This window comes from Gopherus evgoodei, chromosome 2 (genome assembly GCF_007399415.2).
Source record: "Gopherus evgoodei ecotype Sinaloan lineage chromosome 2, rGopEvg1_v1.p, whole genome shotgun sequence".
Taxonomy (NCBI): Eukaryota; Metazoa; Chordata; order Testudines; family Testudinidae; genus Gopherus; species Gopherus evgoodei.
In genome coordinates, this window is record NC_044323.1 from 39929432 (window position 1) to 39945900 (window position 16469).

Consider the following 16469-nt stretch of genomic DNA (forward strand, 5'->3'; position numbering starts at 1 on the left):
TTCTTCCCAAATTGATCTTTTTTTAGAACTGCCAGAGAACCAAAAAAACATTCACAACCACACAGCATAGCAGTGCATACCAGGCATTCCTGAATTCCAGTGAGTAAACAGAACTGCTTCACCATCAGCCCACTTGAAAGTTCCTTGTTCCTCAACATTTGAAAGAGCGATCCAGAAATATTTCACAGGACTGAACCCAATCAGGACAGTCAGAAAGGCTTGTTCATATCTGGAAGGAGAATAATAAGTGTCAAATCAATTTTAAACCAAGATTTTATCATACTTTGTTCTTTTTATGAAATCAGACATAATGCAAATGTTGGCAATATTATAATGGCATATTAATTTATATAATAAACAAATGCTGATACTTTCATAATCGACAATGATTCCATCCTTATTTTGTACTGTACAATAAAGAGAATTAAGCTGCAATACTTGGGTTGATTTGAAAATTTTATTTATTCAGCATATAAATAAAGAAACAACGTACAAAAGGGTAGTTTTAACTGTAGTATATTGTAGTTTATCTTCATTTCTTGCGTGTTATAAGCAATTCCTCAGCTAAAGTCTAATACTTTTCAAAGGTAGCATCTTATGTCATAAAACAGCTGCCCCAGGTAGTATTCAAGAACCATGGCCTCCATTTTAAGTCACAGGACTGAGACTCTTTTCTTAGTTGATGTGGCATCAAGCATGTCACAGTACCATTCTAGCACATAAAATGCTGTGATACCAAGGTGATGGGTGTCATATGCATCCCTTATATGGATAGATACAGGGTCCCCAACTCCTGCAATTTTATCATGAGTCGTGAAATAAGCCATCAATGAAATAAGTCATTATGTTATGGGAGAATTTCAGCTTTTATTATATACAATAATAAAAAAAAGGTTCTAACCCTCTGGCTTGCAGATAAAAGATTGAAAACGTAAACCTCAAAGACTCAAAAACTGGAAGAGAAATAAATAGTACCCAAAATGTATTATTTTTCAAATTTTATTTTTTAAGCTAAACTTATGATTTTGGGGGGGGGCTAACTGCTGACTTTTTAATTTTGGGGGTTGGCAGTGCCTCAGATAGGTAGTAACAGGAGCTTGACCATCTTTTACATTTTTGTTAAAACCAGGATTGATAGTATAATTGTCTTCTGATGTTCCTTGTGACACTGCTTTGTGTAATCTTATTCAACTCCACAATGCAGTTGCCAGTCAATGAATGGCATCTGACAAGCATCGGTCATTACTGACTACAAGTTTGGAACACAGAACCTCCTTTCGGTCTTCCATCCTGCTCACACATTTGAAAGTAAAGGCAGTCTTTTTCATACCTGTCTTTCACAGTGACTAGGTAACCTTTGTTTCCTTCACAGATTTTCTTTGCTTCTGAAAATGTCACAGATGTCTGTCCGACTGAGTAACAGTAAAAACCATGTCTTATCCAGCCCTGTCAACATAAACATCAGACATGCACACAAGTTATTGTCAGATTGTGAAATTACATAGCACACAATAACTGTTCACTACACTTCTAAAAAATTATATTAATGTTGTACTCAACCGTGAAGTTAAACTAAGAAACAATGAGAGAAAAAATAATGTGATGATGAAACAGTGATAGGGACCACAAATGCCTTTGAGATGGGGCGACACATCTGCATGCAGTATTCAAGATGTGGGAATAGCATCGATTTATCTAGAGTCAAATATGACATTTTCTGTCTTATTATCTATCCCTTTCTTAATCTCAACATTCTGTTCACTGCACACTGAGTGGATGTTTTCAGAGAACTATTCACAATGACTCCAAGATCTCTTTCATGAGTGGTAACAGCTAATTTAGATCCCACCATTTTATATGTATGGTTGGGATTATGTTTTCCATGTGCATTACTCTGCATTTATCAACACTGAATTTCATCTGTCATTTTTGATGTCCAGTTACCCAGTTTTGTGAGATCCCTTTATAACTGTTCACAGTCTGCTTTGGACTTAACTATCTGGAGTAGTTTTGTATAATTTGCAAATTTTGCCACCTCACTGTTTACCCCTTTTCCCAGATCATTTATGAATATGTCTAATAGTACTGGTCCCAGCACAGACCCCTGAGAGACACCACTATTTACCTCTTTCCATTCTGAAAAGTGACATTTTATTCCTATGCTTTGTTTCACATCTTTTAACAAGTTACTGATCTGTGAGAGGACCTTCCCTCTTATCCCATGGCTGCTTACTTTGCTTAAGAGCCTTTGGTAAAGGACGTGGTCAAAGGCTTTCTAAAAATATAAGTATACTATTTCTACTGGATCCCTCCTGTCCAAGTGCTTTTTGACCCTCTCAAAGAATTCTAGTAGATTGGTGAGGCATGATTTCCCTTTACAAAGACCATGTTGACTCTTCGCCAACAAATCATGTTCCTCTATGAGTCTGACAATTTTGTTCTTTACTATAATTTCAACCATTTTGCCTAGTATTGAAGTCAGGCTTACCAGCCTGTAATTGATGAGATCACCTTTGGAGCCCTTCTTAAAAATTGGTGTCACATTAGCTTTCCTCCAGTTTTCAGATATAGAAGCTGATTTAAATGATAGATTACATACCACAGTAGTTTTGCAATTCCTCCAGAACTCTTGGGTGAATAGCATCTGGTCCTGGTCACTTATTAGTTTAATTTATCAATTTGTTTCAAAACATCTGTGACACCGTAGCACCCAGTATTCACCACTGTCATGTAATTAGATATGTTTTGTACAAAATATGTCTTGTAAAGTGTCATTCTAAAGTCTTGATCTGCTAGACATAAATATCTCATTGGATTGTATGTGCTATAGTCCTATGTGAAATTATGAAGTGTGGCTATGTATGTGTTACTGAAACATGTTGTGAGGTTGAAAACATCCATAAGCAGCCTTTCAGGGACAACAGTAAAAAGGCCAAACAATGTTAATGGCTCATTGAGGAAATGCATACAAGCACAATGATTACTCTAAGAACTGTTTACAATAGAAACCTCTCAGAGATAGCACTACACAAACAGGAACTGTTTGACCCAGGTCACAGAAAAATAGCTTTCCAGCAAATAGGAAGATGATCAAAAAAGAGGTACCTCACTCTCCCTGTAACAACACAGCTGGAAACACCTGAGGAATAAAGACGGAACAGGGGGGAAGTAATGGTCCCAGGCTAAGGGACTGCTAACCTGTGTGTGAAAACCTGGGAAAGCCAAGCTGCAAAGCCAAGGCAGCTTGTGCCTTTGGAATCTGCCAGCCTGTTTATCACTCAGGGTGAGAATTTGCTAATTTATATCCTACCTATCTAGTGTGTTAAACTCAGTTTGAGGTTTTGTTTATTTACTAGATAATCTGCTTTGATCTGTTTGCTACCACTTATAATCACTTAAAATCTACGTTTTGTAGTTAATAAACTTATTTTATGTTTTAATCCAAACCACGGTGCATTTGACTAAGGTCTCTGAGGAAAATCTCTGCTTGGTTACCACAAGTGTGCATTGTTCTCTTCACGTTGAGGGAGAAGCAGACCAGGTATTAAACCCATATACTGGCCAGATTTGACCAGGCCAGGATGGTACTGCTCTGGGGTCCAAGGCTGGGAGGCTGGTGGTTAGAAAGTCTGTGTGTAACTGCAGCTGGGTGTATCCCTACCCGTATGAATGCTGGTGACAGAGCAAGCTGGGAGGGCTTTGCAATTTGTTGCAGCAGCACAGTGCTGAGAGGGAGTCCAGGCTAGTGGGTCGGAGATCTCAGTGGTACCCCAGTTCCAGGTGGCACCCTGGCAGGAGGAAACCATCACAACCTCATTTAATGACACCCCCTGGCCTTCAGAGCTGTGCAAGTCCCAGAAAGACACTGATGTTGGCTGCAGGCTGACTTCTAGGAAAATCATTATTGTTGTGCAGCTGGGCAATGCAAAATCTTTCAGTGGAACAATGTTTAAGTATACATCTATACAGCAGATGACTCATGAACAACCAAAACTACATAGGTCTGCTCAATTCAGAGAAGAGAGAATAAAGACAAAAGGAGACACAAGTAACTGAAAAAGATATTCAGGGTAGGTTTTGCTTAAACGAGGGAGCAATTTTTTCCCAGTGGTCTGAAAATCATCAATGTGCATAAAATAATAATTTACTAGGGTAAAAACAAGTTTTGTTAAAAGCAGTTATCATAGATTGCATCCTAAAAGACAACATAATTTTAAAAGGAGTGAAACCAATAAGTCAAATGATCTTCATGTAATGCCACATATATTGTACTTACTTTCTGGCAGCCTGGGATAATGACCTCGACTTTCTCAGATTCTTCTGCCAACGGTTTCATTTTACAGATGTAACCAAGTTTCTTTTCACAAACATCATCTGCCCAATAGCCATCCTGAACATGGCAAAGAAAGGAAAGGGAAGTCAGTGACGAAGGATTAGGTCTTTAGAACATTCCTTATTCCATTTTTCTAGGGTTTTCTGTAAAAAGGTTCAGAGGAAATAAGAACCAGACTGAACATTCACCAGTCTCCAGGCAGCACCCAGACCACCTTTAAGCTTTGGTTTGGGTTACTTCAATTCCCTCCCCACATGACTACAGATTTCTTTTTCCTTACCATGGCCCAACAATAAAGGTCCTCCCTTTAACTTTGAAATTTCATTGGAGGCTCTGCTGCTCTGTCCAAAAATTCATTAGATTATTAGTGCTGGGTGCATATCCTCAGAGTGCACAGAGTTTAAATGGCATTTATGAAGGCTTCAGTGACTGCTGAATAAGTCAACGTTCTATTCTATTCTATTCTCATAGTGCCGTATCTGAGCACGCTGCAGAAGTGCATTACAGGATGTGACTAGTCCCAACCATGGCACGTATGATTCTCTCTCTCTCCTTTTATCTCCTTGAAGAAAAAAATGTGAAATATTTTCAAAACATATTTCTTTAATTTCTGTTCTGCTCTGCATATTTATTACCAAAGATAAGTCAAAGAAGTGTGCCTTGCATGCAGAGCAGAATGTGATAAAATCTGAAGCAGTTCTTGGTTCCTGAGGGAGTTTTTCCTGGGCTAGCCTATGACTGAAATACACCATGCTATCCCACAGCATGACATGTTCCTGACAATAAGAACACTCATCCTAGAGAGAGATGGGAGCTTCTGCAAGGACAAATAAGGATCTAGTAGAACTGTATGAAGAATGTACCAATGTACACACGTTATGTTTTTCTGGATTTGTGGCACCTACTGCCCTGGGTCTTGTAGATAATTTTTAGTGAATATAATAAAGGCAAACTAGCCCTATAGACTGCACCAGCCAAGAAAAGGGGTGTGTAGCAGTTGCAAAACCTCACAAGCGGTCAAACTGAGTTTTTGAGAAAATATCTTTTTTTTTTAAACTGCAAAGCAAAATGGGGAAAACAAAGTAAACTGAGACTATAAGAGATTTAATAGGAATATAGTTGTCCTCTCTCCACCGTGCCCATGATGAGGGGCTGTAAACTGAGCACAAACTATGTGGTGTCTTTCCTGATAAGAAGCTCCAGCTACATGGACTTCCAAAGTTGTAACTTATTTTTCAGAAAAGCACAATAGATATGCAAGATATTTTACAGACAAGAAAGAAAATCCCAGAACCAAGAGTCTTACCACCAAGAAGATCCCACATTTTGTGAGAGGATGCTCAGTGCTCTTTAATTGACTTCCTGAGAGCAGACAAAGCTTTAACCTAATGGATCATCCCTTATGTTAAACCTTACTTGTACTGTACTTGTGCATAGCCTCCGTGCTCACACTGCAGACTTTCAGGATCAGAGCCCGAGAGATAGATTTTTACAAAACCTAAATCTCCAGATGTGGTTACTTCAGATGTCATTGGCTTCAGACTAGTACCCTTGCTCTTGGACAATGAATCAAACCACAATAGTCACTTAGGCTGGCTATGTGACCACTGCAGCAGGCAGCATGTTTCCCAGCTGAGGAAGACAGACACATAGTAGCTTACTAAAAACAGCAGTGTAGATGGGGATAGCATAGCAGCAGCTCGGGCTAGCTACACAAGCATGTATCCAGGGGATCCAGGCAGGTTTGTACTCAGGCAGCTGATGCCCAGGCTACCGCCAGCTACACTGCAATTTTTTAGTACCCTAGCTGGAGAAGAGCTTGCATGTGTCTATCTACCCAAGCTGGGAAACACGATACCTGCTGCAGTATAGACGTACCTTTTGAAAGAAAATAGGCTAGTAGTAAATATAACTGCATTATTCTACCTCTCCCTTCATACTGACACAATCTTCTTTCCTGTTGTTTGCGTGGGATGGTTCTTCATATAGCCACTTGGTGTAAGTCACAGGAGTCCCATCACTCCAGTCAAAATACATGTGAATCTTGAGGTCATTCAAACCAATCCACAATTCATCTGTAGGCTCTAAAAACATAAGAAGCAGTTATATAATTTAATAGTATTATTAAATTTCATGTCCATCCCTGACTGAGTAATGAAGGTGAATCTGCCTTCTTGGACTTTAAGACCTTATGTTAACATCATTGTCAGAACTGCAGAATTGATCACGGCTACATTATAAATATGTATGCAGGTAAAATAGTGCCCTGTAGCAATACTCACTGTACCCAAGCTGAGACACTGTAAAGCTGTATTCTTCAATGTTGTGGATACTTGCCAGATCTCCACCCTCTTTTCTACAGGAAGATAAAGCATCTTTCCATATTTTGGGTGCTCTGTAAAGCATATAACAGTGGCCTGAATAGGGGATCCATCCACTGGGGCATTTAATAGGCCTAAAGTCACCTAGAGGAAAAAAATGTTTCAAACAATTATTCAGAAGACCAATCAAAAGAGGTGGGAATGAAGAGTTCCAGCTACATAGGCAGGTCATGACTCATCCTGCCAGAGTAGGACAGGATACATCCACGCTGCAATAAAAGACCCACAGTACAGCCACGAGAGGTCTGGGCCAGCTGACTCTGCCTTGCTGGGTTTGGGCTGCAGGGCTAAAAACTCCAGTGTAGAAGTTACATTTGGGCAGGAGCCCAGGCTCTGAAACCCTGTGAGGGGGGTGGAGTGTTTCTCAGAGCTTGAGCTCCAACCTGAGCCCAACCATCTCTGCTACTTTTAGTCCCGCAGCCCAAGCCCCACGAGCCCAAGTCAATTGATCTGGGTTCGAAGACTTGGTGCAGCAGATTTTTTATCGCTGTGTAGATGTATCCAATGAGTCTCAGAGGCCAGGTGTGGAATGCACTCCAGATCACCCCTGACTGCAGCACACGATTCCTCTAATACATTCTGCAAACTTCAGCATACATGCAAGGGACTCAGGTCCTGATTAGTCCCCCCAGGGCTGGAGACTTAAGTGGCCTTAGTGGAGCAACATTTAGATACCTACAGAGGACTGACATCATGGAATTCTTCCACACATGTTTATAACTGACGAACAGGCCTAACAATTTGCTTTTGACAATCGAGACAGAAGCTTATGTGCACTGTATAAAGATGCATTCTTTTTTATCTTTTGCTCATTGCAAGATGTTCAATAGAGTTTGGATAAATAGCTTTTATTTGCATTGACCAGCCTACCTGAGGGAATAATAAAGGAATCCAAAGAGGAATTTCCTTTTTTACAGATGTATCCAAGTTTCTGATCACATTGCTGGTTTTTCCATTTACCATTCCCAGACTGTAGCAGTCCACAGATTTTTTCAGACTCAAGAGAGGGACTTCCTTTGAGAAACAGACACAAAAAGCAGAGAATCTCTGTGTTAACACTGTACATCTTCATCTCACCAACCAAAGGAACAATCTGTTGGGGGTCTTCTTGCATTTACAAATTCATTGCCATATTGTTTGCTAATAATTATCATGTTAAGGACAGGAGATTAGGAGGCAATTGCTTAGCTGACCAACAACACTGATGCTATAAAGTTATTGTCCATTAGTCCAAATAGTCTGACTACAATTGGATATTCATATATAGTTCCACATTTAACCCACTGGCGAGTGTGTGTTACAGTCTCCCTTTGAGCCCGATCTTTAGGGAATATGAGTCTGTTACAACCCTACCTAGCAAAGTTAGCTCAACCCATTCTTTTAGCTCTGGAGGTCCCTGATTCAATTCCAATGTGTCAATCTCGGTGTTCATCACACTTGCTCTCTCTGACCTTTAGAAACACCAGGGAAACAGTGTTCAGGAAGAAATTCAGTAATATTGAATTTATAAAGAAAGTTGGATTAATTTTGATAATACAAAAGATAGACCAAAATATATATTTCCATAAGTCAGAGACAATATGTTGATTTGAAAATTTTCAACCTCAGTATTTACTGAGCATCTGTAGTTTATGAACCTTATCCCACTTTGGCCATAAATGGGAGGAGACATGCTGAGGAAATATACTAGAGCCTAAAGCAAAAGATAAATAGCTGAGAAATGGCAACCGTGATTTGGGGGATCTATTTATGTAGAACTTGTGAATTCTGATTGATTTTATGAGTCCTACATATAATGCTAACCTGCAATGTATAGCAAACCAGCCATGAGCTGGCAAGGACTGTGTCATTTATCACACACCCTGTCTGGAAGAAGCTACAGAATAAACAAAAGAAGGCACTAACATTTAGTGACTGTGTTCTGGCAGGCCAGTGGGTATGCTAACAGTGGTACCTGACCTTGCATAATCCAGTTATTCCAAGAGTTCTACATGGAGAAGGGTTTGGAGCAGTGGGATTTCCCCAGAAGGGGAACAAAGACTCAAGTTTTGAGACAGCCCTTTAAAAACAGTTGGGGACTCCTTAGAAAACAGTGACCCAAATCCCAAAGAACACTCAAGAGTGATGAGGAAACTGAGGGAGGAAATGGCATTTAAGTGTATCTTATTTTGCATGATTCTGTATTTCTTTTGAGCTGTCTAAAGTAACAGCTAATTGTTTTGGAAATCCTGAGTCAGTTTGCATCAAATATCATCCCTGAAGAGGTAAATGGTAAAACAGAGGGCCCACGAGGCTGGGGCTCTGGGAAGGGTGGAACTACTGTCATACAGTATATCCTATGAGTTCTTATACATACTCCTAATCATACTATGAGTTATACATTCATGTATTGACAGATGAGTGTATTTTAATATATGGACAACCACATAGTAAAAATAGAGGTGTTTTCAACCATTTCATACATTATTTCCTATAACAACTAATTTTTGAGGCTGAGAGGTTGTGGGGAAGATGAGTAAAAAAGATCAGTGATGTTTCAAAACAGATGTGGCAACAGTATTATGGGTATGATATTTGGTGGTGGTGTTTCACCTTGTTTGTCATTTATTTAAGAACTTTACAAGAAATGAATGTTTGATTCATTAGTAGTTTACATGCTTTATGAAAATGATTATGATGTCACAGATACAGGATTATAAATCTAGCTGGGGGAAAATGTAGCGGGGTCTATGAAGACCTTCGTGCAAACGTTATAAATAGTTTTTAAAAATGAGAAAAAATGAAAATCTACAATGTATGGTATGTAATGTTTCTAAACAGAAGGTATTTCAATGTTTTTAAATGAGTTTTCCATCTGAATTGAATAGTATGTAAGAAAATCGCTACTGGAAAATCAGGTGTGTGAAGATGATGCAAATGTCTTTAGACTTTAAATGCTTTCCTGGTTTGGGAATCTTCTCTTTCATTTTGCACTACAAAGTAAGGACAAATTCCTCTCAGAAACACTCCAGTATTCTACCTTTTTTTTTTTTTTTTTTTAATAGTCCCATTGACATCAATTGGAATTCTGTGAATGTGGAGAGAGCAGAATATAGGAGCTCATATCTTTTGCCCATAAACAGACCACCATTAAACAGACGTGCACCTACCTGGAGCCCAGTTTAAATATCTGAATGGACTGCCACCAATCCATTGCCATCCACCATTGGAATTCAACCTGTTAAGTCCAATCCAGAGTTCAGAATTTGCTCTGCCAAATAGCCCTAAGTAACAAAAAGAAATAAAATGACAATTTATTAAACAGAATTACCGACTGTACAAAGCTTTAAATAAAACTAATAGTTTGAAAACTACATGTCTTGGACAAAATCAGGTATGTAGAGTCATCCGTCATGCAGAGATGCTGCAACACCTTGTTATTGGTAAGGGTGAAGTACATTTCTGGAGCATATTAATATACATTTTGTTGGGAAAATGACACTTTGTTCCCTCCCATCTTCTTAAAAATGGCCCTGAGTCAGGTGTATATGTAATGTGAAAGCTCCAGAGATCGACTTGTTATTTAGCTTTACCTGTCAGATAAGTTTGCTCATGTAGTTCTGTAATACTTAATAATTCTGCATTCTGTTGCTGGCAGCTTTTTCTTGCTTGGTGCCATGTTAATGCTGAGTTGGAATTTATCTGATAGTGGGTGCCTGTGAAAGGGTTTGTAGTCCAAAAGTCTTTGTCAATGTTGTCTGTAAAGAGATGAATGGCACAGTATTTGTTAATTGAAAATATAATCAATCAGACCTGCCAAGATTTGAAAGCATGCCCTCAGTATATTCTAATTAACATAAAGTAGCAATTTCCATATATTTAGATTGCTTTGCACACACCGATTGCACCATTTACACACCCTCCATTCAAGACCTGTCAAATTTCCAACATTACGGGATTTCGCTGTAGACTAGGTTTTCAGACCTCTTCTACTGGTCTGTGATGAAATCTCCATCTGATTGGTGGCTTTTCCTCTGCATACTGGGGAAGGGCAGCTAATCAGAGATGTTACACATCCCGATGGAAAGTCTGATCTCTCAGCCTGTGCAGCAGGAAGAACTTGCACCCCCGCCTCACAGATGAATAGCTGCTCTCAACCAACTGAGAACTATCTCCCAACCCCTTAGGCCAGCAAAGGGGATAAAGATGCTAATACTGCCTCACAGCCCACTAACTAGAAACATTCAAGTTGGAGGTAAGGCCCTTGGAATTACCAGCCTTCTGAAGGTAGGCAGCTGCTGCCACTATGTGCCCTTGCTCCTACATTTGTAGCCTCATCCATTATCTCATTTATCCCTGACCCCATTTGCTGCCCCATCCCTCAGTGTGCTATCCTGATTCCCCATGTTTCCCCCTTGCTTAGTGTGCTGATCTCCACCTCACCCCCACAGCTAACCCCAGGCCTTGGCTTCCCCCTTAACATGCTTGTCTTCTAGTTCCTCTCACTAGCTTCTGGGGATGCCTGGCTGCTTTCTCCTCCTCCATCACCAGCCTTTAGGAGTCCAGCAAAAGGGGCCACTGCCTCCCCAATACCACACAGAGAGTCTCTGAGCCTCCTGGGCAGGGACTGCAAGTGATACGGGGTTAAGCATGTGCTTAAACCAGGGCTCTTGTTTTAAATGTGAAGAACTTACCTTTCAATGGACAATATCCAAACAAAGAGTCTTCATCGAAGTCTGTAGATGTTGCACACCAGGGGAAGCCCTGTTTATTACCAGCCTTTCTATCCTTTGTACATTCAGCGTACCACGTACTATTGAACTTGAAAGGGAATACGCAGGGTGCCCCAAAGGCATTTCCTAGCAGTGTAAACATATCTAAGGAGACAAATGGATAGAGATAGCAATAACTGGGTACCAGTGTCCACGAAAATGTTTGATCATAAACCACATGCCATGCAAATAACTTAGTTAAGCAGGAGCTGATGCTGACATTACATATAATTAATTTCATAGTAAAAATCCTCACATTAAGACCATTGTCACAATCAAAGCTGAGAGAGCCAGGAAATTCTGATTGAATGTTACATTTTAAAGAGTTATTTAGAAAGTAGAGATATGCTGAGTTAAGCTCATCCAAACAACCTTAGCCTGGCCTTCATAGTCATTTCAACCTACCATATTTCTTTATAACTCTGTCTGGTCCAGATTTTCAAAAATGTTCAGACCTGTTATATATTTAATACCTGCTTTGAATTATGTGAGGATTTTTTTTCTTTTAGTCAAGGAATATTTGATAAAGCCCTAGAGATCTGTAGCTAAATCTTATATTTGGAATAGTTACTTCACTGACTGCTTCCCTTTTGCTCTAGGGATCATAACTTGTGTCTGGCTTCTACTAGCAGCAAATTATGACAACCCCTCTCTCAGCTCAGCAGCAATAGCTGTTGGTTAGTTGTGGGGAGGAGCCAAAGCTCTGTCCAATCCTGTTTCATCTGCTGCTGGACCACCATGCCTGATGTATGCAATTGGTTGGGTCTCACATCCAGTTACTAGAATGTAATATTCCATGAGGAACAGTTAAATCAACCTTAGGACATTAAATACAATGTCATTCTACATTTCTTCCACAAAGGGCCAGGTTAATACCAATATATACACAGATCTTTTGTTTTCATTGTTGTACAAGTAGAATCATCATTCCCTACATACTGATTGACACAATGTAGGGTCTATCATTAATGTACTTCATTTGGGACTTGGAATTGCCCTTGCCAAGTTAACCACAAATTGCCAAGGTCAGTTCTTGGAAGGTCCAATTCTGCTCTCTACCTGTAGTCAGCTCTGCTATTGAGCCAACTGTAGTTCTGGAATGATGGTAAGGTGAGGTGCATTGGAAACAAAATTCTCTAATAGCTACAAAAGTATATTAGTTCAGAATAAAGAGATTAATTTTCAAAACTTTACCTTCATAGCCCTGAGAACACAAATTTTCTGTAGTTCCATGGATCTTCCACCTATTCCATGAGCCCGATCCTTTGGACAGCATGACTTTCCTTTCCTCTCCTTGGGCAGAGTTGAAAAATAAATCTTCCCCTTGGATTGCGAAAAGGGTCTTATTTCTGCATTCCCACTGCTGGAGTTCACTTGTCTTGTTACAAGGATACAGTGTGATCGCAGCCTGATCTTTCATTGAAGGCACACCCAAGCACAACTTCAATGCCATACTCAGAATCTGGTGGTCAGAGACCCACCTGAATTTTTGAGAATCATCGTCCTGATTGCAAGTGACAATTATGACTGAGTTAGAGCTTTGAGCTTTTACACAGAGTTTATGGTCTTCATTGTGTATTAAAAATATTCCACTGCCTGTAAAACAAAATGAGAAAAAATATATGGTGAAGATTGTAATAGAAGGTAAGCTGGTCAGTTATTGGATGTTTGAGCCCCCTGCAGTGAAGGAGCTGTTGTGATGCTGGCAAAGCAGGTGCCAGGTTATGCCAAGGTCCCCAGGCCTCACTTTGATACTGACACTTACATAGCTGGAATTATGCTGCCTCCCTTGTGTGTATTATTAAAATAAATTTAGTACTAGAAAAATGTGCTGAGTGTTTAGATTTTATTCAGTACTTGCAAGATGCTGCATGCATTGATCTCACTTAGTACATCTGTATCGCATATTGTGAGGTCATATTTGTGCATTTGCATTGCAAGCCTCTATAGCTGTGCCAGTCACCAGACAGGAGAGTGAGACATTAATTAGTGTGAAATTAATGCTGGCTTACAACAAAAGAAGTGTTATGTCCTGCCTATCAGAGAAGGCCCATCAAAACCAGACAAACTGTTGTGGAATGTCAGAGAACAAAAGACTTTGTTGATTGCTTTTCTGTTGTCCCTCTCCCCCACCCCAGCACCTCATGAAAAGGAAAAGTGAGTGTGAATTCCTCCCATCAGCTGAATTGGCAGCTCAGAGTGGAATGGAAATAAAAATCCCTGATATGGAGAAATTGTATCTCTGTCTGCATGGACTCTCATAGACTCATAGGTCAGAAGGGACCAATCTGATCATCTAGTCTGACCTCCTGCACAAGGCAGGCCACAGAACCCCACCCATCCAATTTTATAACAACCCCTATCCCAGGACCGAGGGCAAGCAAGAGATTCCCAGTGTTTATCCTGGCTTAGCCCCATAGAACATACAACGCTTGATTATTACAGAAGCTTCTATTACCTTTTGAAACTTAAAAGCCTATCTCATTTGGGTGTATGTTACTTGTTTTAACCTCATAAATAACTCTCTTATTTCCTTCTCCTAGTTAATGACTCTTTAGTTAGTTTATTATAGGACTGGCTGCAAGTGTTGGCTTTGGTGTAAATCTAAGGAACAATTGATCTGAGGTAAGTGACTGATCCATTGCAACCGGCAGTAATCTGAATATTGTTTTGATTTTTGGTTTAAGGGACCATCTATCACAAAGCCAAGCTTCCCTGGGTGACAAGATCGATTAGAGTACCCAAGGGGACTGTCTGTGACTCCATGGCTAGGCTGTTATAGAGCCTGAGGAGTTTGCACTTAATAAATGATTGGTAAAATCTAAGTATGGAACTCACAACCAATTTGGGGTTTGAACCCTGCTTTTTAACAGTCTGCCCTGAGTTTGGTTGTCATGCTCTTGAGTCATTGCAGGACAGCTTAACAGCTGTACCTTTCTATCTAAACTTAATGAGAAAGAGATCAGGGGTGTCTCATCATAAGCACAGGAGGACAAATCATTCAAACAAACAAAATGTATAACATTGTATAACCTGCAGATATTGGAAATGTAACAAATATAATGCAAGTTGCTCTTCTTCAGATCCTCAAGACATGCTGATCCCAAGGAGTGTTTCAAAGATTAGTCTGCGAGAATTCATGATTTCCACACCACCTCAATCTTGTACTGTCACGTAGAGTGTTGTTATACATGTTAATTTTTCAAGTGTCTAGGCTAGATTGTAAGTTCCTTTGGGCAGGGACCATGACTTCTGATATGTAGGGCAGTTTTGAGCACACTGTTAAAGCTCACTAAAGGTGGCTCCATGCTCAGGACTGCAAGGGAATGGTTTAGTCTCCTGTGAAAGTTAGAGCAACCTTAGGGTAACTATAGTGGCTCGGGCTTGAAGGAGCACAATAGCACATTGGCCATGTTGCCTCCTCCAAACACACCCCTGACATGCCTTACCATCTGGGGGCTAGAAAAGGATGGTTTAGAGCCTGCTGTGTGTCAAAGAAAGGAAATCCCCTCCGCTGCCTGATTAGATCCACTTTACGGATTTATGCTACCAGAGTGGTAGAAGTGTCCTAGCCGGGTCCAGGATCTTGCCTTATGTAATCCTGTAAAGGGGCGAGACTCACCCCTGCAGCACCTCCTGCTGGTGTCCTGGGAATTAGCTCTTTTTCCAGTCTTGGAGTGTCCTCTGCAGGCCAACATCTCTCTTTTCCTGGGCCCCTGTGTCCCTCCCGGACCCTGGTGCCCCTTTGCACTGGGGCAAGATTCCTTGGCAGTAACCTCACAGTCTCGGGATCTGCCAGCACATTTTTCTGACCCACATCTTGGTCTAAACCCTGATTCTATGCCATGAAGGAAATCTGAGGACTCCAGATGCCACCAAAACTGAGTGAAGCTGTTTTAAATTAGGGCATAAATAAATAAATAATCTCACTCTGCCCCAAAGAGAAAGTTAAAGTAACTAAGGAAAGGACAAAAAGAGAAGCACTCTTATATCCTCACTTCAAAAAAAAAAAGTCAGGACAGGAACTTACCTGGCAGTTGAATTGATCTAGTGATGAGGGAAAGAAAAATCAGGAGCAGGTAGACAGCCATTGCAAATATTTCAGTCCCTTCTTCCCTTCACCAAAAATAACACTGAGCTATAATCAGTGCCTCATAAGAAAATCCTTCTCTAATGAGCCAGATTAGCAGGTACTCCTTAGTTTTGAAGAGTTGGTTAATATAGGGAAGTTCTATATAAGGGCTTTAAATAAGGAACTATCCTATCCCATGTGACATTTTAAAATAAATTTATTGTGAGAACTTTGTATACGTAAGCTAATTTCTCTAGGGTTGAAAGAGTGTGTTCTTCTACAGAAGTATCAATGACAAACTTAGTGTTTGCTGTTCATTGTGGATTTCTTGGAATATGGTTGTCACACAAGGGTAGTTTTCTGAGTTACTAAGCCAATCAGAATTCCAGTGAGAATATAGTAAAAAAGACCAGGAGAGGGAGAAAGAGGAAACAGAGATGAGTCTGCAAATGTGTGTCAGTAACTTCAGAGAAAAACCTTTAGTACAACATTACACTTTTTAGAGAATATGAAATCAAACTTGATCTGACCTTGGAGTTAGCAGGGACTGAGAATTCCCAATCTTGAGGATTTCCCAACGTAGAAAAGAAGCAAGACCTGCCTTAATTGACAACAGGCCCTTCTGTGGCTCCATGGCTGTGCTCTCACAGGAGCCAGGAGGCTGATGACTACATTAGTAGCAGCCATGGAGGGAACCCACAGAGACAAAATCAGATCTCCAGCTAGAAATTTGGTGGTGTTTCAAGGGATAGCGCTAATAGACATCCTGGCTAATTGGGCAGGGATGGTGTTCGTAGCCTGGGAATGAGAAGCAGGGGATGGTTCACTTGATTACTAGTTCGATTCATTCCCTCTGAAGCACCAGGCATTGGCCACGGTTGGAAGACAGAATACTGGGCTAGATGGACTTTTGGTCTAACCCAGTATGGCCA

The 16469-nt window shown here is 40.3% G+C and overlaps 1 protein-coding gene across 1 annotated transcript in view; it reads right to left on the minus strand.

Moving 5' to 3' along the window:
* The window catches only part of LOC115645567 (macrophage mannose receptor 1-like), a 53494-nt gene extending 37851 nt beyond the window's left edge, over positions 1–15643 (minus strand). Inside the window, exons 1-11 of the mRNA XM_030550433.1 lie at positions 15496–15643; positions 12660–13061; positions 11388–11570; positions 10287–10451; positions 9864–9977; positions 7585–7728; positions 6616–6798; positions 6260–6417; positions 4277–4390; positions 1331–1446; positions 81–229 (exon numbers count right to left, since the gene is read on the minus strand). Coding sequence (XP_030406293.1) covers positions 81–229; positions 1331–1446; positions 4277–4390; positions 6260–6417; positions 6616–6798; positions 7585–7728; positions 9864–9977; positions 10287–10451; positions 11388–11570; positions 12660–13061; positions 15496–15556 — 1789 coding nt within the window. The 5' untranslated portion in view covers positions 15557–15643. The remainder of the gene's footprint in view (positions 1–80; positions 230–1330; positions 1447–4276; positions 4391–6259; positions 6418–6615; positions 6799–7584; positions 7729–9863; positions 9978–10286; positions 10452–11387; positions 11571–12659; positions 13062–15495) is intronic.
* Between the last annotated feature and the right edge of the window lie 826 nt (positions 15644–16469).